Consider the following 19,571-nt stretch of genomic DNA (forward strand, 5'->3'; position numbering starts at 1 on the left):
TTAGCTGCCCAGTTGCTGTGTTAGAAGCCAGAGCTGTGAAGGGAAAGGCACCACTGCAAGAAGCCATCTCACCAGTCCAGGTGTTCACAGGGTGCAGCCAGGGTGGCAAAAAGGCATTAGTGGGAGGGATCTGAGTTTGATCAGGAGGAAAACAAGCCTGGCTGATCAGATTTGGAGGGGCAGGTCTTGGGAAGATATGCAAGCTCTCCCACCCCCTTGCCCTGTGCACATGCAAGCTCTCCTGCCCTGCCCTGCCCTCCTTCATCTGCACAAGTGGAAGTGTCCCAGGAACATGAAACGATTACTCGGCGCGGAGAATCCAGCTCAGCGCTTCTTGGCATTAGTTCACGGCTTTTCATCTTCAAAGCTCCTCACAAACATTAGCTAACTAATCCCTGCAACCTTCCTGGGAGATAGTGCAGGATCAAGCAGAGGAGCATTATCTTTGCCGCAGCAGATGGGGAAACTGAGGCACGGAAGGGTGACGCTGCTGCCCCGGGGCGTGGGGCGAAGCTGCGTGTCAGCGCTGGGGGTGGAGTGTGGCCAGCTGGGCCGTGGAGGTGGGGATTGAGCTGCTGCACCACACTCTCTCCACAACACCAGGGGTGCAGCTGTGAGCCACAGGCACCTCTCCCATTTACCTGGCTGGAGCGGTGTGGATACAGCAGAGAAAATCCAGCCCTTGAGGTCAGAGCAGCCCCAAACCTTAAGGAGCAGCCTCAGACCTTGAGGGGTAGACCTCAAACCTCAAAGGGCAGCCCCACAGACCTCAAAGGGCAGCTCCAGACCTCAAAGGGCAGCCCCAGACCTTAAGGGACAGCCCCACACCTCGAGGAACACTTCCCCATCAGGGCAGAGGCACCACGTGCCATGGGGCTGCTGCCCCGATGCCACCCACAGCACTGGGGCTGTGCCTCCAGCTCACACCTTGCACCAGCCACTCACCCACGTGCTCTGAGGGATGGAGATTGAGGCTCAGGTCGAGCTTCTCCTGCTTGCTGGTTGCACACTGTGCCCTAGGGCTGCCCCAGATCTCCAGCTGGCCCCACTGCACTGAGCACAGGTCCCATTCCTGGGGGTTCCTGTAGCCCTGTGGCAGTGGCTGAGCTTGGGCAGCACTTCAGGCTGTGGAGCCCATGGGGGGATGGCAGCATCTGTGCTTGCATGAGAGAAACTCAGGCATCTTGCTGTGCCAGGGGGTATAACAGGGCTGGGATCACTGCTCTGAGGGGGGAATGGAGACCAAAAGACATCCAGGGGCCTGCCCAAGGTCTGCCAGTGAATCCACACCATCAACATGAGTCCTCTGCTCTCCTGCCTGTGCCCTGACCCTGGGCTCTGTGAGAAACACTTCTCCATCGAATGCCTTGCTGCAAATTGCAGCTCTAATTGCTTTAGCAGAGTTTAATTAGCCTGAAGTGATGAGAGAGATGAGATTCCCTCTTTAAAGAAGCCCAGCAGCTCAGGAGGAGAGGGAAGCAGCCAGGGTTTGATGGGGGGAGGATGGTTGGCTCTTGATCCTCAGCCTGTTTCTTGCTGCCCTGGCAGGACATCGCCTGACCCAGCACAATACCAGCACCCAGACCGAAAGGTCAGATGTGAAGCTGCCATTCACTGCCACTGCAAAGGGCTCCTTTGTCCCCACTGCAGCTCCTCCCGCCGCCCCCAGCCCCCTGCCCAGCCCACAGGCTGCTTTGATTCTCCTCTAAGCCGTTGCAGGGCTGGTTTCTCTGTGCTTCCCAGCCTGGCTCCTGTCCCAGCTCCCTCCACGGCTGCTGCCGGGGCTCAGTTACCGCCCGTGGGAGCAGCGGGAGCAGGGAGGGAGCATCTCCCTGCCTGTGGCAGACTGGTTGGTGGGGTTTTGCTCCCAGCTTTGCTTGACAATCAGCCTCTGTCCCTCCAGGCAAATCACTTCCCTGCCCCACTGGCAGGATGGTGATTCCCAGGGCTGCCTGGACCGGAGCCGGGGCAGGAGACAAGCAGAGCCCCCGGCGTGGCTTTGCTGGGAGCGGGGTGGCCTCGCTGAGGCCCTGAGCCCCCAGGCACCAGCAGGCCTTTGCAGATTTGTGCTGGCTTGGCTGGAGGGAAGGAGCCCGACTTTGCTTCCCTCTTGGCCTCCAGGCTCCTCCTGCCCCACGTCAGGCGGAGCAGAGCCCGGCTGCTCCCTTCCAGATGTGCTGCAGAGCGAGGTCCGACCCCTTCCCTGCCAGAGCCAGCCAGTTGTGCAACGCTGCTCCAAGCCAGGGAAAATCCCTCCCTGGCCTCCACAAGCTCCTCTTGCATCCCAGAGCATGTGAGTGAGTGCATCACCACCCGCTCCCTCATTGAAATCCTACCGAGGGATTTGGCTCCCCAGCCCTCTGCCCTTACATGGGCAACGGCTCCGAGGCCAGAGGAGTGATCCAGGGTTCAGGCAGCCCAGGACCTGGGATGGGAGCAGTGCTGCCCAGCCCTGGGGCCAGCAGTGTGCCAGGACTCTGCACAGCCAGGGGCTACCAGCTCCATCCTTCCCCAGTGGGACAGCAGACTCTTTGTTGGCCCTCGTGGAGGGGCTCCCTGTACCACACACATGCTGCCCGGAGGTGCTGTGGCACTGCAGGGCCTGAGGGCTCCATGTGGTTGACACCAGTGCCACCTGGGGTAAACACAGCCCTTCCTATTGCCATCCCCTCCCTGGGGGTCTGTATGGGGAAAAAGGGGGGAGAAGATCCACCTTGGTGCAGGGCCAACTCGCTGCCCTTCCCTGGGACTCATCCTTAGGACAGAAGGAGGGACGTGGTGGTTCCAGCAGACACAACTGCTCTGCCTGCACTGGCTACTGGCATCACACCCTTTGCTCCCTCTGCTCCTGACCCTGGGCTGCTGCATGTCTCACTGGACCAAAGCTGCATCCAGGCCCCATCCTGCGCCAAACTGAGCTGCTCACGCTGTGCTGGCACCAGCTCGGAGTGAGGAGGCTGCTGCTGGGCTGGAGGGGTGGTGCAAGGTTCCCAGGGGCCTTCCAGCCGGGGCCCCTCTCCTGAGCCAGCCTGCCTCAGTCCTGCTGAAAACATGACCTCAGCTGAGGCCAGTGCAAAGGGTAAAACGCTCCTCAGCTGCACAGCCAGGAGACAGACGGAGTTCATGGGGCTGGAGAAGGCTCCTGGGTTGTAGCAGGAGGAGCAGGGACATGCAGAGAGCCTCATGACCCCAGCACTCTGCCCAGGGAGCAGGGTGATGGATGAAGGGCCCTGCCTGTGTGCCCTGGAGCCCATTTGCAATCTCTGTGTGGTGGCATTGAGCAGGGAGCAAGGCCAAGTGATGTCAGGGAGCCTGAGCTGCTTTTCCCTGTGCTACCTACAGCCCTGTACTCCTCCTGCCCACCCCCATCCTCCCAGGAACCCCCCAAAACCTGGCAGAGCCACAGTTCTTCAGCCCAGGCAGGGCTGGTGAAGGGTCTGGCACATGTTTGGGAGCTGGGATGGAGACACCCTAGTGGCAATGGGGATGTGTGGAGAGGACAGTGACAACGTGCACCATAGGGGAGGACATATCCCTGCCCCCCTGCCCAGTTACTTTCCTTCACCTCCTTGCCTTGCACAGCTCACCCAGACAAGGGCTCGAGGAAGCAGTGCCCAGTGATGCCTCAGTTTCCCCTCTGGGCAGTGTGGGTGATGCTGGGTGATGCTGGGTGATGCTGGGTGATGCTGGGTTGCCCGTGGAGCTGTTTGGGGAGCAGAGATGAAAGGAGCCACATGGCACTGACCCCACGGTAACCGCTGCCAGACGGGGCTGCTGCAGGGAGGAGGAGGAGGGTGGGAGGAGGCAGACAGAGGGTTCACTCAAGGCTGGATGGGTGCAGAAGGAGCAGCCGTGCAGGATGACCAGGCTCGGGCAGGGGGGTTGCTCTGAGCAGCACCCAGACCCCAGAGCTGTCCCCCCTACCTGGGGGGTCCGGCAGGACTCTGCTCCCCCCCAACCGCAGCCTTTCTTCTGCTGCTGAGCCCTCTCCGAGCTCCAGAGGCACCTCCAAACCTGCCCATCCCCATCTCCACCGCAGGGCTGCGGGGTGCCAGCCCCTGCCCGCTCCGCACGCACCAACGCATCCCTCCCCCGACCCTCCGCGACGCGCAAAGCCCCGCTCCCGCACTCCCCCATCACCCCTCCACCCTTCCACCTCAACCCGCGGCCCCCCATCCCCTCACCCCGTCCCCTCCCGCCCCGCTGCCCCCGCCCCCGGCCGCGCTCCCCCCGCCGCCGCCGCCGCCGCCCCGCCCGGTGATTCACGCGGCCCCGCCGCTTTATAACGCCCCCGGCCCCGCCGCCGCCTCACAGGCAACAGGTCGCCGGAGCGTCCCGGCCCCGTCCCGGCCCCGTCCCGCCGCCCCGGCCCGGCCATGCCGCTGCGGCTGGCTCTCTGCCTGCTCGCCCTCTTTAGCCCCGCCGCCGCGCACGGTAAGTGCCGCCCGGGGCTCCCGGGATGGGGGATGGGGGGAGGGTCCCGACGGCGGAGGGGGGAAGCTGAGGGTGGGGGTCACGTCGGGGGTACCGGGGGGACCCGCCCGTCGCTCCGGGCCGTCGGTGCCGCCGCTCCCCGTCCGGCCCCGCTGGCAGGTGCCAGGACCCCCACACCCACCCCGGGCACCGCTGATGTGCCCTCTCGCCCCTCCCCGCAGCTCCCGGCAGCCGCTGCCCCGAGGGGATGGGCTCTGGGGGGCAGGAGCCGGTTTAACCGGGAGCTGCTCGGTGCCGGGCGTTAGCGGAGCGGTGGCAGCGGCTCCCGCCCGGTGCCCGCCGGTGCTGTCGGGTGGTCCCGCTGGCCCTCCATCAGCCTCGAGCGGGAGCCCCGGGTCCCGCACGGCCCCATCGCCACGTCCCGCGTGGATCCCGCACCTCGCTGTGCTCCGGGATGGGGACAAGCCACAGCCCGGCCGGCGCCGCCACCCTCGGGCTGGGGCACGGGGGGAAGAGCCGAGCTCCGGGGCTCCGTGAGCCGTGTGGGAAGAGCTGGAAGCGGCGGCCGGTTCGTGCTGTGGGTGGGGAGTTTGGAGCTCGAACCCCTCCCGCGGCCGCCCGGGAGCCGGCTCGTTGCCGTCCCCTCGCACGGGAACTGCTGCCGGTGCCCGGGTCCTGCACGACCCCAGTCCCACAGCCCTGCCCGGTGCAGCCATGGCTGCTGCTCCCTCCCAGCTGTCTGCTCTCCCTCGAGTTTCTGCCATCCCTCTCAGGCTGTGCCATCTCCATCCCTCCCTGCCAGCTGTGCTCCCCAAATAGCTGCAGGTCGGGCTCCCCCCCTCCAGGTCCTTCGTGCTGCAGTAGCCCCTGGCATCGTGCTTGGCATCACTCCAGCCCGTGGGATAGCCATTTGTGGCTTCACAGGGTCGAGTACAAGTGGTGGAAGGCCATGGGTAGGGACATGCTGGGTGTCCCTGGGCATTGCTCATGTCCTCCAGCTGTGCTCAGCACAAGGTAGCTGCATCCTCACAGCTAAAGCACCAGGGAAGCCCTGAGGATGGGGCACCTCAAGATTCCCTCCCTGACCCCTCCAGCCCAATGCCACCTTGCTGCACTCATGGGGTAGCTGGGCTCTGTCTCCCTGCCTGGGGCTTGTCCCTTGTGCTGACAAGTCCACACACACCACAGTGGCTTGGGAAGTGGTGGGTGCCCCACTGCTGCTGTGGATGTGTCCTGCTGTGGGTGGGATCCCTCTGTGCCTGGCTGTGCCCATGGGCTGTGAGGTGAGCCCAGTCCAAAGCCAGGACACAGCTCTCAGGGAAATGGGGCCACGGGGTGTTGGAAAAAATGGGCTTGAAAGAGCAATTGGACAAAGCCATGGAGGATAAACCCACCCATGGTAGAGGTGTGGTGGCCTGGCTGATGCTTCTAGAAGTGTCCAGACTGTTAATTCCCACAGCCTGAGGATTTGCCCCATCCACAGCTGCAGCTGAGCTGGGAATCTCTTGTTTGGCTGAACCAGAGTCGGGTGCATGGGGCAGAGCAGGGGAGGGGGATACCTGAGGGCTGAGGCACGTGCTGGCTCCTCTTTGGGGCCAGGGTGAATCACTGCTGTAGAGAGGAGGGACTGCAACCTGGCACCAGCAGCATCTGTCCCTTCCCCCATCCCTCCCTCCCTCCCCTCTTTAGCCATTTACCAAACCTCAAAGGCAGCTTGAGGAGAGCACAGAGCCAGAGCAGCGTCAGGAGAGGTTGGTTACAGGGGCGGAAATTGCAAAGGAATCACTCACAAAGACCAAAAAAAAACCACCCCAGAGCTAGAACTGATTTGTTCAGAGGGGTTAAAGGAACAAACAGGCTTTTGACTCAGAGGGATCGAGTGCTGCTGGGCTGGCCCAGTCCCAAGGGCTGTGGCAAGTGCCCTGTTCTCCAGCCAGTGGCTCGGATGCTCCCTGCAGAGGCCATGGGTGTTGTGCCCCTGCACTGTGGGGATCGTCTCTGGACCTCTGTGGGGTTACTGAGGGATTCAGCAGAGTGGGTGCCCACCAGCCCTGCTCTGCCCACCCTCCCTGGAGCCTCCCTGCTGCAGGGTCAGGCAGGAGTTAGGCAGGGAGGGCAGGGCAAGGGGGCAGGCTGCAAGCTCAGCTCCTGGCCTGACATCTGAGCATCTCCCAGAGCATGGCTTGTGAGTGCTGAGATAAATGGTGCATTCCTGTGGTCCCACTGCTGGGTTTGGAGCCTGTTAGCCAGAGGACCTGGGCTACCAGGGTGCTGGGGCAGCAATGTTGGGTCCATGGGGCACAGCCCTTGTGCCACAAGCAGAGGTGGCAGCCAGCATGGACCACCAACTCATCCCAGCCCAGCCCTTCCCAGGAATCAGTGTGGTCCTGGTGCCTCTGCCCCACAGATGGCTCAGCTGTGTCTGGGGTCTTGCTGCCCCTCATGCAGTGGCCCAGTGCAGCAGAGACCCCTCACCCTCTGCCCTCTCCACAGGTGGGATCTGTTGGCTGCAGCAGGGGAAGGAGGCCAAGTGCACCATGATCCTGAAGACGGGTGTGACGTGGGAGGAATGCTGTGCCAACGGCAACGTGGATGTGGCTTGGTCTAATTACACCTACCCAGGCAACAAGATCAGCCTGCTGGGCTTCCTGGGGCTGGTGACTTGCCACCCCTGCAAAGGTGAGCAGGAGTGGGGTGAGTGGGCTGCTGAGAGGCCGAGCTCCACGTGGGGAGGATGCTCAGAGCCGTGGGGAGGATGCTGGGAGCCCTCAGCTCTGGGGGAAAGCAGCAGCAATGGGGCTGAGCTGTCCCTCCCCAGGGCTCTGAGCTGCCCTCCTGGGCTGGCTGGGACATCCCAGGGACACAGGGGATGACTGACTCAGCCCTGCTGCTGCAGCTCCAGGATGGATGTTGCCATGGGGCCAAGGTTTGTGGGACAGCCTCTATCCCCTGGCAGCTCTCATTCTGTGTGTATTTTGTTGCTCCCCCTGTGGAGTGGGATCCATGACCTGTGCCTTGGCTGGCTGGAAGGAGCCCATCTGGTTGCCAGGAGAGCTCTGCTGTGGCTGGGGCCTCCTGCCCTGGCCAGATCTGCTCAGAGGGAAACTTCTGAAGGTTTCAAGGGGGAAAAAAAATAGATCTATTTCTTCCCTTCTGCTCCCCCCCCTCCCCTTTCCTCCTCCCAGCTCGTGTGTGAGATGGTTTTTATGCAATGGGCAGTTCCAGCAGTGGAAAGGCTCCAGCTGTGAGTTCCAGCCCCACCAGATGTTTTGGCCTGAGCCCGAGGAGCGGATCCCCCAGTCGCACTTGCGTGGCCCTGGGAGGACGTGCTGGAGGACCTGCTGACCTCTGTAGGCAGGAGCAGGTCTTTGGAAGGTCATGTTGTTATTTGCTTAAAGGAGAGATGATAAAAAAAAAGAGAGAGAGAAAGGGTGGTTAAGAAAAGCACTTTTTCCATCCTCTCTGCACAGCCCTGCTGCTGCCACTCTGGATGCTGCTCAGCCCCATCCTGGCACTGCTTGGGCTTGCACCCTGTGCCAGATGAAGTCTGAGTGAAATCTTTGCCCTTGGCTGCCTGCCTCCACCTGCCATGGGATGCTGGGAGCATTGAGACCCTCTCCAGGGACTGGTTGAGGAGCTTCCCCCGTGCCCCAGGGGAAGAGACGTGCAGCACCCGTCCCAGGGGTCTGCCCTCACCTCTGTGGGGAGGCTGAGAGGGGCTGTGAGTGGCCAGGGACCACGGTGAGGGCTGCAGCTCCTGGAGATTCATCTGGGTCTGGGAGCAGGACCTTTGCTGAACAGGCCAGAGAGCCCAGCCAGCACGTCCACCACAACTCCCCACCCTTCAGAAAGCCCCTGCCTGTCCCATCCAGATGGAGCTGGTGCTGCTCCCCACCGGGCTCCAGCAAACTGGAGGCCTTGGAAAAGGGCAGCTGAGCTGAGCTGTGCTCCTGCTCCCCAGGCTGGGAGAGGTTACTCCAGGATAAAGTGGGCTGCAGCCACCAGCCCTGCAGCAGCAGCCAGAGCTGCTGAGCCCTGGGGGAAGGTGCTGGCCAGACCCCGGGGGCTCTGTGATGGGTCTCTGGTGGGGAAGAGAAGTTCTTGGCTCTGGCTGCTGGGGACACAGTGTCCCTCCCACAGACCTGGCCCAGGGTGGGAGAGCTGGGGTCAGGGTCACAAGCACATGGGCCAACCACCTCCCTCCCTCACTGAGACAGCCCCCCATGGGCAGACCCTGTGTGCCTGTAGCCACGTCCCACAGCAGAGGGTGAGGAGGGTCCTGCTTCCTCCAGCAGCCCCAGGGTCGTGTCCTTCTGTCCTGGGGTCTCACCACTGAGATGCTGCCTGGCCTCAGCCTGTTGTTCTCCCCTTCCCTTGGCCAGGCCCCAGCTATGGAAATGAGGGAGCAAACTGGGAAATTGTCTCCCACCAGGGAATTTCCCCTGGGGAGAGCTGGGCCAAGCACAAGGGGAATTCCCCCTTCCTCAACCCCCCCCCCCACTGTCTCCCAAAGTGACCCATTTCTGCAGGGAAATCCCCCTCTGCACCTCCCACCAGCTCCCAGCACACACCCTGTCTGTGGGAATCCCTCCTGCTCAGGGTGAATCCCCAGCTCAGGGTGCTGCTCAGTCCTGCTCTGCTCCTCCCCACAGGGGCTGATGGGTTCCTGTGGCCAGAGGCAGCCCCCCAGCTCCCAGGGGACAGAGAGTCCCTTTGGGGTGAGGGCTCTGTGTGTGCTTTGAGAGGGGTAAGAGCCTTCCAGATGCCTCAGGCAGAGCCCCCATCCTTGCCTTGGTTTAGGTGCTGACCCTTTTCCCTCTCCCTGTGGAGACACCAGCATCCAGGATGGGCCCCTTTCCATCCCCACTGATGTGGGCACAGCCCTGGGCACTGGCAGGACCCCTGAACCCAGTCCTGTGCTGGCCTGGGGGCAACTCATGGGACAAAGCATCCTCCTGTCTGAGGATCTGGGCTCAAGTCAGTGAAACAGGGCTGGGTATTGTGTGGTGGGAGCTGAGATCTTGATTGCCCAGACACTGGCAAAGCCCAGTTCCTTCAGCAGGAGCTGAGGCCTTGCAGAGAGAGAGAGGAGAGAGAGAGAGAGGGTTTTTTTACATTGCACAAGGAAAAAAAAGAAACTTCTCCTTCCAAAGAAATAAACAGCTAGAAGTGAGCTGGTGCTGAGCAAAGGGCTGGGGCTCTGCCTGGGGCAGGCACTGCATGATCACACAGAGCTCCAGCCAACGACCTGCTCCTTGCTGGAGCTGAGCAGATCCAGATGCTGAGCAACATCCAGCTCAGTGTTGGGCTGTGTGCTGGGAGCTCTCCTCAGGAAGGTGATTTTAGACCCTCCCCTCCAAAGGCTGATGTTGGCCATCTCCCAGCTGCTTGCCACCCTGCATGGCTGTGGGGTTGGGGTGCCAGGCCCCAGGAGTGGGTCCTGGGGGGTTGTGGGGAGAGGGGCTGAGGCATCTTGTCTGTCTGACAGCTCCCAGGACCAGCCATGCCCTCCCAGCTCTGGGGGCAGGGTGTTGGGGGCCCCTCAGCCTGAGGCAGGGCACGAGACCCACTCTGCCTGTTGCTGAGGGGAGTCACATCCCTGCAGGCTCTACAAGAAGCCCCAGCACCTCACTCAGCCTCTTGCACTGGCAGCTTTTGCCTAGCTCAATAAAACCTCAATCCCAGCCCTCTGTCCATTCACCTTCCCTCTCCTCCCCCTGCTCCCCCCTTGCAGCCCCCAACTCTGGGACAAGCTTGAGCTGCCTTGGACCCTTCCCTGGTGCAGCTCCCTTATGTGCTCTTCCCTGTCTGTCCCCAGAGAGCTGTGAGGGGGTGGTGTGTGGCCCTGACAAGGTGTGTAAGATGAAGCATGGGCGGCCCCAGTGTGCCTGTGCCCCCGACTGCTCCAGCCTGCCCCGCAAGCTGCAGGTCTGTGGCTCTGACGGCTACACCTACCGAGATGAGTGTGACCTGCTGACAGCCAAGTGCAGAGACCACCCCGACCTCGAGGTCATGTACCAGGGCAAATGCAAAAGTAAGTCCTTTTCCAGCCATTCTCATCCTGTCTGTGCCCTGGGCTGGGGTTTTCTCGTGGCTCCAGTGCTTATCAGCGCTGTGTGAGCTGCTCTGGGGTGGAGGGGAGAGTGGCCACGTGTGTTGTGCTGGCACCAGTGGGTAACACTCTCCCCAGTGTGAAGTCAGGCCTCTCCCCATGGGCAGCATGTCCTGTCCTGCCCCAAGAACATGCTGTTCCTGTTGCCCCTGAGGCTGGCAGCTCCACCAGCATGGCACAGATGGCTTCTAACCAATGGCCAGCTCTGGCCATGCCCAGGGAGTTCCTGGCACAGGGCTTCAGCAGCTCAGCACTGAGGAGACTCCACAGTCCCCACCTCACAGGGTAATCACCATTGTCCAGGCTGTGCTCTGAGCTGGCACCTGCCTGGCTGGTACCTGCTGGGCACCCAGGGCTCTGGCTCAGTCACCCTGAGGGATGTGGCAGCTGAGCTGCCTGTGATGCCAATGCAGCCCATCAGTGCAACAAGGGGTTTGCCTCATAGAACCACAGAATCATTTGGGTTGGCAAAGCCCCTGAAGCTGCTGCAGTCCCAGCCCTGCCCTCACCCTGCCCAGCCCAGCACTGACCCACAGCCCTCAGCACCTCAGCTCCAGGGCTTTGGGATCCCTCCAGGGCTGGGCACTCCCCCAGCTCCCTGGGCAGCCTGGCACAGGGGCTGACACCCCTCTCAGGGAAACAGTTCTGCCTCAGCTCCAACCTCAGCCTCCCCTGGGGTAACTGGAGGCTGTTTCCCCTTGTCCTGTCACGTGTTACAGGGGAGCAGAGCCTGACCCCCAGCTCCCTGCAGCCTCCTGTCAGGGAGTGTCAGAGAGTGCTGCTGTGTCCCCTCAGCCTTCTCTTCTCCAGCCTCAACACCCCCATTCCCTCAGCCCCTCTCCAGCCCCTTGTGCTCCAGCCCCTTCCCCAGCTCTGTGCCCGGCTCTGGCCACGCTGCAGCCCCTCAGTGTCCCTGTGGCAGTGAGTGAGGGGCCCAGCACTGAGCACAGCCCTGGAGCTGCAGCCTCCCCAGCAGCGAGTTCTGAGGAATAACAGTCCATAAAATGTCACTTACAAACACTGAGCCCCTTTTTTGTGTTGTTTTGTTGAAGAGAGCAGCAATCCTCCCTGCCCTGCCAAGAACTGTCAGAATTATTATGGTTATTTTTGCCAGCCCTCCTCTCTGAAATGCTTTGCCTGTCAAGCTCTGGATTGCACAGGGAAATGTGGGGCAAGAAAATGTGAGTTGTGAGCTGGGAGTTGCAGATGCCAAATCTCCTTCCAATCCAGCAGGGGAAGGGAGGAAGGAGGAGGGACGGCCCTGCAGAGTGTTTACGGTGTCCAGGGAGCTCTGTGGGTCCTGCTGTGGGATTGTGCCAGGGTGAGGGGTCACAGAGCCATCAGGCTGAGCAGACCCTGAGGTTTTGGTGTGGGATGAGGGTTGTGTGAGCCTCAGGTCTGTGTCAATCCCACAGAGCCCTGCACAGGGTCTGATCCTGCTCTGATGAGTCCTCGCTGCTGGGGCTGGGCTGAGTCCAGGGTGACCCTGCCCTTCTCCTCTCTCTGGGGTGTGCAGTGTGGCTGCTGCTAGTCTGGCTGCAGTGGCCACTGCTCCCCCTGCCAAGGCACCTGTATGAGGCTGCTCACCACAGCCAGGTCCCACTGCCCCGAGCTGGGCTCAGCCCCAAGTCCTCAGGCTCTGCAGCCCAACAGCAGCTCCCCCTGCGTGGAGAGGCTCCGGGTGAGGCCGTGCCCAAGTGTGCTGGGGAGGGGCTGAGGGAATGGGGGTGTTGAGCCTGGAGAAGAGGAGACTGAAGGGAGACAGCAGCACTCTCTGACACTCCCTGCAGAGCCACATTGGCCTTTGCACCCAGGACATCACCCCCTGCCAGCTCCCCTCCTCAGGCTCAGAGGCAACGGGGGAGCTTGGCACTCTCCAGCTCCATTCCACCACCTGGCAGCTAAAGCCATGAGGGGAGCTGAGCTACCTGGGCCAGTGGCCACTACCCCTTGGACTCACAAGAGCTGCCACATCCCCACACCCACATTTATCCCTCCCCACAGAGTCCTGCTCCAGCGTGGTATGTCCCGGCACCCACACCTGCGTGGTCGACCAGACGGGCAGTGCCCACTGTGTGATGTGCCGCACTGCCCCGTGCCCAGAACCTACCAGCTTGGATCGTGCCCTGTGTGGCAACAACAACGTCACCTACCCCTCAGCGTGCCACCTCCGGCGGGCCACGTGCCACCGCGGCCGCTCCATCGGCGTGCGCCACTACGGCAGCTGCACGGGTGAGCTGAGGCTGGGTGGGTGGGTGAGTGGGTGGGTGGGTGAGTGAGTGGGTGGGAAGGGGAGAGGGATGACACCTACCCAGCACCTTCACACCTTCCTCACCTCTTCTCTTCCTCCTCTTCACTCCATTTGCAGCTGTGGCCAAGTTCTCCCCGGAGATGGACAACGCAGAGGAGAACTACGTGTGAATCCTCCCTGGGTGCCAGGCTGGACCCAGGAGACAGGGGCATTATTGTGTATATTGTACAAACCATATACCTGATATTTATTAAGATAAAGAAACAAAAAAGAACCTTATTTATACCTGTGTATGTTATGCAGTCGTAGGAGGGGCTGATTCCCAGCTGGGCAGCAGGGGAGGGGATGCTCTCAATGCCCACCCAGTGCCCTCTCCCAGCCCTTCCTCACCACTGAGGGGCTTTTGGGCTGCTGCACATTGGGCCCCCCACCTCCCCCATCCCCCCCCCAACGTGTCCTTTGGCCAGCAGCCCTGGGCCTAATTATTTTTGGATTGAATTCTTGGTACTCTGCTGATGTTCCTGGCTGGGAGCTCGAGGTCTAAAGGGAATCTGTGCTTTGGATCTTCCCTGGAGGGGCTCAGCCTCAGCTGCCAGCAGCAGGGAAGGCAGCACAGTGCTGCATCATCATACTGGAGACAGATATCTATTGATACATATATATTAATATATGTTTTGTTCTCCTAAAGTTTCAGCACGTGGATGTTCAGAGGGATTTTAGTTCAGATCAGGCTCCCACCCACCTCCAGAGGCGATGCCAGGGCAATGGTGCCACTACAGCCCATGGGAGCCTTGGCAGGGGGGCACAACCATCCCCACAGCCCCCCCTCCCTGAGCCCACCGCTGCTGCAGCTGCCCATCTCCAGCTTGCACAGAGCCTTCTTCATCCCCTTCTTCCCAAACCTCTTTGAAAGCAGCTGTGTGCTGCTTTTTGAGGGAGGCTCAGCTCCCAAATCCACTTGTGGGGACACAGGGCCAGGATGGCAAAGGGGGACAGGAGAAGAGTGATGGCCCTGGTTGGCCCCCAACAGCCCCACTCCCCCTCACCAGTGTGACCCAGCCCCTTCCAGCTCTGTCCACACCCTCTGTATTTATTTTTACTTCTCATGTTGTGTGTTGTCACCTGTGTAAATACCATCTCATCTCTGACACTGAGAAGTTACTGCCTTTATATAAATATCATATATATATTATATATATATATATATATAAATACCCTATTTTCTATTTTTGTATGGTTGCATTCTGATCCCTGAGGCAGATGCTGTGGGAACACACACATTTCCTACTGCATATTGTTGAGGGGCATTTTACAGCTGTGTTACAAATGTGGATTATAATTAAACCAAGAATAAACAGTGCTGTGGGGCTGCTTTTGTTCAGCAGGTTTGGGGGGTGTGATGCCTATAGTGTGGTTGCTTGGCCTCTTGCTGGGGAGGGGGGGGGAGTCCAAGGGTTCAGGTATGTGTGGGGAGGGGGAGACCTGGGGTGGGAAGCTCCCAGCAGCAGGTGAGGAGCTCTATCCCACTCCTGGGCTGTGTTTGCTTCATCTTGGCAACTGGGGTTTTTCCAGGCTGGCTGAGGTTGCTCCTTTGGAAAGGGAGGGAGCAGGGAAGAGCAAGCAGCAAAGCAGATAAATCTGTTCCCAATCTCAGGCCATGCCACGAGAGTTTGGTATTTCACAAAACAATTCCTGCCATTAATTGGGTCCTGATGTGTGACACTTCCCCGGGGGTGGGAGCCCAGCCTGTGGCTTGGAGCTCAGAGCTCAACGGGAGCTGCTGCTCTTCCTGTTGTGTGGGGAAGGGAGGGAGCTGGCACGATGCAGCCCCCTGACCCCCCTGAACTTCAACTGGGTCGAACCCTCCTCAGGATTTGCTGCATGAATGGGCTCCAACACGGCCCTGAGAGCAGCAGGGAACTCCCAGAGCCAGGCTGGCTCTGATAGAGCCCCCCCTAAACCTGGAGGAGGGGTTAAGCAGGGGAAACTGAGGCACTGTGAAGCACTAAGAGACCACTGATCCTGCCCAGCAGCCAGCACTCTCAGCTCTCCCTCTGGTCCAGGAGAGTGCTGAGCATCGTACAGGATCTGGCCTGGTTTGAACCCAAGCTCAGCAATGCCCCCACTGGCTTTTGGGGATGGGTGTAAAGCCAAAAGGCTGCCCAGGACTTTCCCTGGCACCAGCCTTTGCCACACGTGGTGGTGCAAATGTCATGGTTGGGCAGGAAAGGCCAGGAGAGGGGAAATCTGGGAAAAACACCCTCCCTTGAGACAGGCAGCAGCTGCCTGGGCACTGTGGGGATAAGGATCAGCCCCCCTCAGCTTTCCACCGGCTCAGCTGCCCACCAGGACTTTAAAGGAGGCTACAACCCACCCCTGCTTCTGCTGGCTCGCAAGGCAGGTGGCTCTCAGGCTTGCATTTGAGCTCCCTGGGGCAGGATCAGAGTGCCTTGGGTTGTCTCTCCAGCCCTCCCGCAGTGTCTTCCTCCCCAGGGGCTGCTCATCATCCTCCCTCCACCTGCCCCGGGCCGGTTCGTCCCCCGCAGCTCCCGGCGAGCCGTGCCCCACACGGAGCCTGCGGGCACGGGCTGAGCTGTCAGCTCCTGCCGATGAGCGGGAGATTTCGCCTTCCAAAACACGGCCGTGAGTCAGGCGCCTCCTTCCCACCGGCTTTTGGGTGGTCTGGGACGAGCCGGGACAGGCGGCGGCTCTCCAGGCTTCCCGGCAGCAGCCCCCGGGGTTGGCAGCCCTGCCCTGGCATCCTGGGGGGATACGTGCCCCCCTCCCCCACGGGCATTTGGGGCTTCCTTAGAGCCTGGCGGGGGTCTGTCCTGTGCTTGGGGACCCTCATACTGTGTCTGCAAAGCCCCTGAGCTCCCCAGCACAGCAACCACAGAGGCTTTTTGGACGGGGGTGTCTCTCAGCGCCCTGGGGAGTGTCTCTCAGCCCTGACCTCCATCCTCCCTGGCAGAGCCCTGGAGGAGCTGTGAGACAGCCCGTGCCAGACTCTGCGGTCGGCTGCAGCCTCCTGCGGGATGCCCTGGGCAGGGAGGGCGGCTGAGCCCCGCGCCCGCGGCGTGCCAGCAATTTACAGATAAAACAAACAACCGGGAGCGGAGAAAGTCTGAGGCTGTCCCGGGAGACGGCCCCGACGTCGGGCAAAGCCGCGAGCTGCCCGTGTGTCTCAGCCGAGAGCCAGCAGCAGCTCTGCACGTCTTTCCCTCGACCGGCACAGGCAGCTCCCGGGCTGGGGCTCGTGGTCACCCCGTTCCCTCCGGGGCAAACACCCGTTGGAGCGCCCGAGCGAGCCGGGGAAGCGGGGGAGGCTCTCGCCGGGCTCCCCGCGGGCTCTGCCGCCCGGCCCGGAGCCCATCTACCCCCGGGAGCTGTCTGTGGTTCCCCTGGCTGGGGGGAGGGTCCTGCGGAGGGGTGGGGAGGGCGCGGTGTGTGGGACGGGATGGGACAAGCCGAGATGGGATGGGATGAGACGGGGTGGGACGTGGGATGGGATGGGGAAGCCCCACCCCGGCGGGGAGGCAGCGCCTGGATGCTGATCTTGCTTCCCTGGGGCAGGGGCTGGTGTGGAGGGAGGGATGGGGCTTCCATCTATCTCCCTGCAGCCCCTGTTTCATCCACTCCAGCCCAGGACAAGCCAGGGGTCTGGCTGGGGACCAGAGCACAAAGGGGAGCAGCGGGACAGCCAGAGAGGGGGATCTGGGTCGGGCAGGGAAGGCCAGGAGAGGGGAAATCTGGGAAAAAACACCCCCCCTTGAGACAGGCAGCAGCTGCCTGGGCACTGTGGGGTTAAGGATCAGCCCCCCTTAGCCCTCCCCAGGCTCAGCTGGCCAGCAGGACGTTAAAGGGGGCTACAACCCTGCTTCTGCTGGCCCCCAGAGCAGGTGGGTTCCAGGATTGCTTTTGGGCTCCCCATCATGTCCCTGGGGCAGAACCAGATTGGGCAGGGGCTGGTAGGGAGTGAGAGTCCCTGGAGCTCCTGCTTGCCCCAGAGCTGGGGGCTGTGGCCCCACTATAAGGGGGGAGTAGAGGGAAGGTGAATAGACAGAGGTCTGGGACTGAGGTTTTATTGAGCTAGGCAAAAGCTGCCAGTGCAAGAGGCTGAGTGAGGTGCTGGGGCTTCTTGTAGAGCCTGCAGGGACGTGACTCCCCTCACCAACAGGCAGAGTGGGTCTCGTGCCCTGCCTCAGGCTGAGGGGCCTTGAGCACCCTCCCCCCAGAGCTGGGAGGACATGGCTGGTCCTGGGAGCTGTCAGACAGACAAGATGCCTCAGCCCCTCTCCCCACAGCCCCCCAGGACCCTCTCCCAGCCCTGGTTAGGGCTTTGGCCACCCCTTCTGCTGGTGGTGCCCTCGCACGGTGTGATTCACCCAGGCGATGTAATTGGAGATCTTGGTGTAGACGTCGGGGTACCGACGGTCCCCACATCTCTCCCCAGAGAACGAGACGATGCCATAAACCTTCCTCTTGAAGATCAGGGGTCCCCCAGAGTCACCCTGCAGAGGAAATAGGTGGGAGGGAGATTAGCAGGTCCCCTGGAGGAGGGTGGCTTGAGGGGCTGGGAGCACACTCACCGCACAGACACCCTGCAGCGTGGCGTTGGGACTGGCCCCACACAGCATGTTGGGGGACACTTTGCCCCTCCACAGGGTTCGGCAGAGGCTCCTCTTGATGATGGTGGTGCCAGTCTCCATCAGCTCCGTGGGCTGGTCGCCGTAGCTGGAGGTGTCCCCCCAGCCCATCACATGGCAGACAGTGCCAGGCTTCAGGTCGACGTGTGGCGGGGGCAGGCGGATCCGCTTCACGTACTTGTTCAGCGTTGCAGACCTGTTCAGCTGGTGGGGATGGGGAAAGGGGCTGTGGGTAGCAGAGCCCCTCACCTACCACCGCCTGAGCCCCCCACACTCCATCACACGCCCACCCCAGCTCCCTGCTCATGCTGCCCCAGCCCTGCCTTTCTGTCTATAGCGGCCAGTCCCCCGCTGCACTGGTCCCAGTCTGCTCTAGAGGCTGCGTGGCCGGGCTCGGTGTGTCCTCAGCCGCTTCCATCGCACCCCAGGCGCGGTCCCGCTTCTCCAGAGAAGCACTGACACCTAGTGTCGGCTCGGGGCTGCGTGGGCATGGCAGGGGCACAGGGCATCCATCCCACCTCCCAGCAGGCAGATCCCCCGCAGCCTGCGGGACTCACCCGGAGCAGACGGATGTCGTTGTCCGCGGAGCGGGGGTTGTAGTGCGGGTGGGCGATGGACTCCGTGATGCTGAAGATCTGTTGGGACTCCTCGGGTTCCTCCAGCCTGTGGGCACCCAGAACCACCCACACCGAGGGGCTGCGCCTGTGGCAGAGGGGCTCTGAGTGGGTGCTGCCCTGGGGGACACCAGGGAGGGGGAGAAAGGGGCTGAGGGTGAGAGGTGGGTGGGAGAGGGCGTTGCTCCAGGACTGTGTAACCCCCTGGGATGGGGGTATCTGTGTGGATGGGGCTATGCCATGTCCTGGGGGGTGGGAAGTGCATGGCCTGTGTGGGAGTGTGGCTCACCTGGGAATGAGGCAGTGGGCTGCTGTCATCACCCACTTGGGCCACACCAGGAAGCCCCCACAGACGTGCTGCCCGTCCATCTGGATGGAGGCGACGAAGGGCCGGCTGTGGGGCGCCACCGCCTTGCCCCCGATGATCTGGTTCCCCTGGGTGCCTGGTGGGTGGGTGAATGGATGGGTGGGTGGGTGCAGGCTGCCAGACAGCCCAGGGACAGCTCATACCTGTGTCTGTCCTGCTCCCAGCTGCATCTCCTGAGCCATCCAGCATTACCCATGGGTGCTGGGGAGCAGCCAAGCATCAGCTCTGGCCAAGGAGGGCTAAAGCATGGCAGGGCAAAGCCTCCCCTGCACCACAATGCTCCAGCCAAGGTGTCCATCTCCCACCCTGGCTGTGAGGACCAGCCCTGCATCCCTCTCAGCCCCAGCTCTCCCGTTACCTGCTGGGAGCAGGATGGAACCTCCCAGGCTGAGGATGAACAGCCCAGCCATGACCATGCTGGTGCAGAGCAGGCTGCTGTCACCTCCTCTGGGCCACTCGAAGGTGAGGGCTGCTTAAACAACCCTGGGGGCTGAGCCTCTGCCTGAGTGCCAGTGGGTATCTCCCTCCTGCTTCCTCCTCTCGAGGTGCTGCTGCCTTGAGCAATTTCTGTGGGGTGGGGGCACTGGCAGTGCAATGCTGCAGTGGGGGCACATGCAACGTTGCAGCTTCCCTTGAAGCAGCTGCTTGCCAGGAGGAGAGCAAATTGGGGAAGGAAGAGAGAAAGCAGAGCAGCTTTCCAACCTGGTCCTGACTCCTCTGGTGCCTTGAGCTCATCAGGATGAAACCCTTCTCCTCTTGGCAGAGAGGTGGGAGCAGCACAGCCCCACCATGTCCCAGAACACCTCCTGAGCAGTGGCAGTGTCCCTGGAGCTGGCTGGCAGCCTGGTTGCTGTGGGTCACACGGGGACTGACTGTGCTGTGCTTGCATCCAATGCATCTTTTGGCCCCTTCAAGGCCACACTGGCTCTGGGCCAGTGCTGTGTGGGGTTTGCTCCCTGTGGGCTGCAAGAAGGGCTGTGGGGTGTACTGGGCTGGGGGTATACAGGAGTGGGGAGTTGGGGGCCCCGTTGCCAGGGTGACCTGCACTGCAGAGCCGGGCTGGCTCCGGGGCTGAGCTCTGCTCACATTTCCTAACGGCTCGGTGGTCGGAGGCCGGCTCGGGGCTTCCTGTGTCAGTTGCCAGCGT

The 19,571-nt window shown here is 61.8% G+C and overlaps 2 protein-coding genes across 2 annotated transcripts; one reads left to right on the forward strand and one right to left on the reverse strand.

Moving 5' to 3' along the window:
• Positions 1-4,305: 4,305 nt before the first annotated feature.
• On the forward strand, positions 4,306-14,147 carry FSTL3 (follistatin like 3). The gene is made up of 5 exons (XM_062015008.1): positions 4,306-4,434; positions 6,928-7,113; positions 10,253-10,468; positions 12,551-12,778; positions 12,915-14,147. The coding sequence occupies exons 1-5, from the start codon at positions 4,377-4,379 to the stop codon at positions 12,965-12,967; spliced, it is 741 nt and encodes a 246-aa protein (XP_061870992.1). The 5' UTR covers positions 4,306-4,376; the 3' UTR covers positions 12,968-14,147.
• A 2,971-nt stretch (positions 14,148-17,118) lies between these two features.
• PRSS57 (serine protease 57) lies at positions 17,119-18,899 on the reverse strand. Its single transcript, XM_062015176.1, has 5 exons — positions 18,783-18,899; positions 18,347-18,500; positions 18,001-18,145; positions 17,387-17,647; positions 17,119-17,308 (listed from the first exon to the last, which is right to left on the reverse strand). Exons 1-5 carry the CDS (start codon positions 18,838-18,840, stop codon positions 17,129-17,131), a joined length of 798 nt encoding a protein of 265 aa, XP_061871160.1. The 5' UTR covers positions 18,841-18,899; the 3' UTR covers positions 17,119-17,128.
• Positions 18,900-19,571: the final 672 nt, after the last annotated feature.

The sequence above is a fragment of the Colius striatus genome, chromosome 25 (assembly GCF_028858725.1).
Source record: "Colius striatus isolate bColStr4 chromosome 25, bColStr4.1.hap1, whole genome shotgun sequence".
Taxonomy (NCBI): domain Eukaryota; kingdom Metazoa; phylum Chordata; class Aves; order Coliiformes; family Coliidae; genus Colius; species Colius striatus.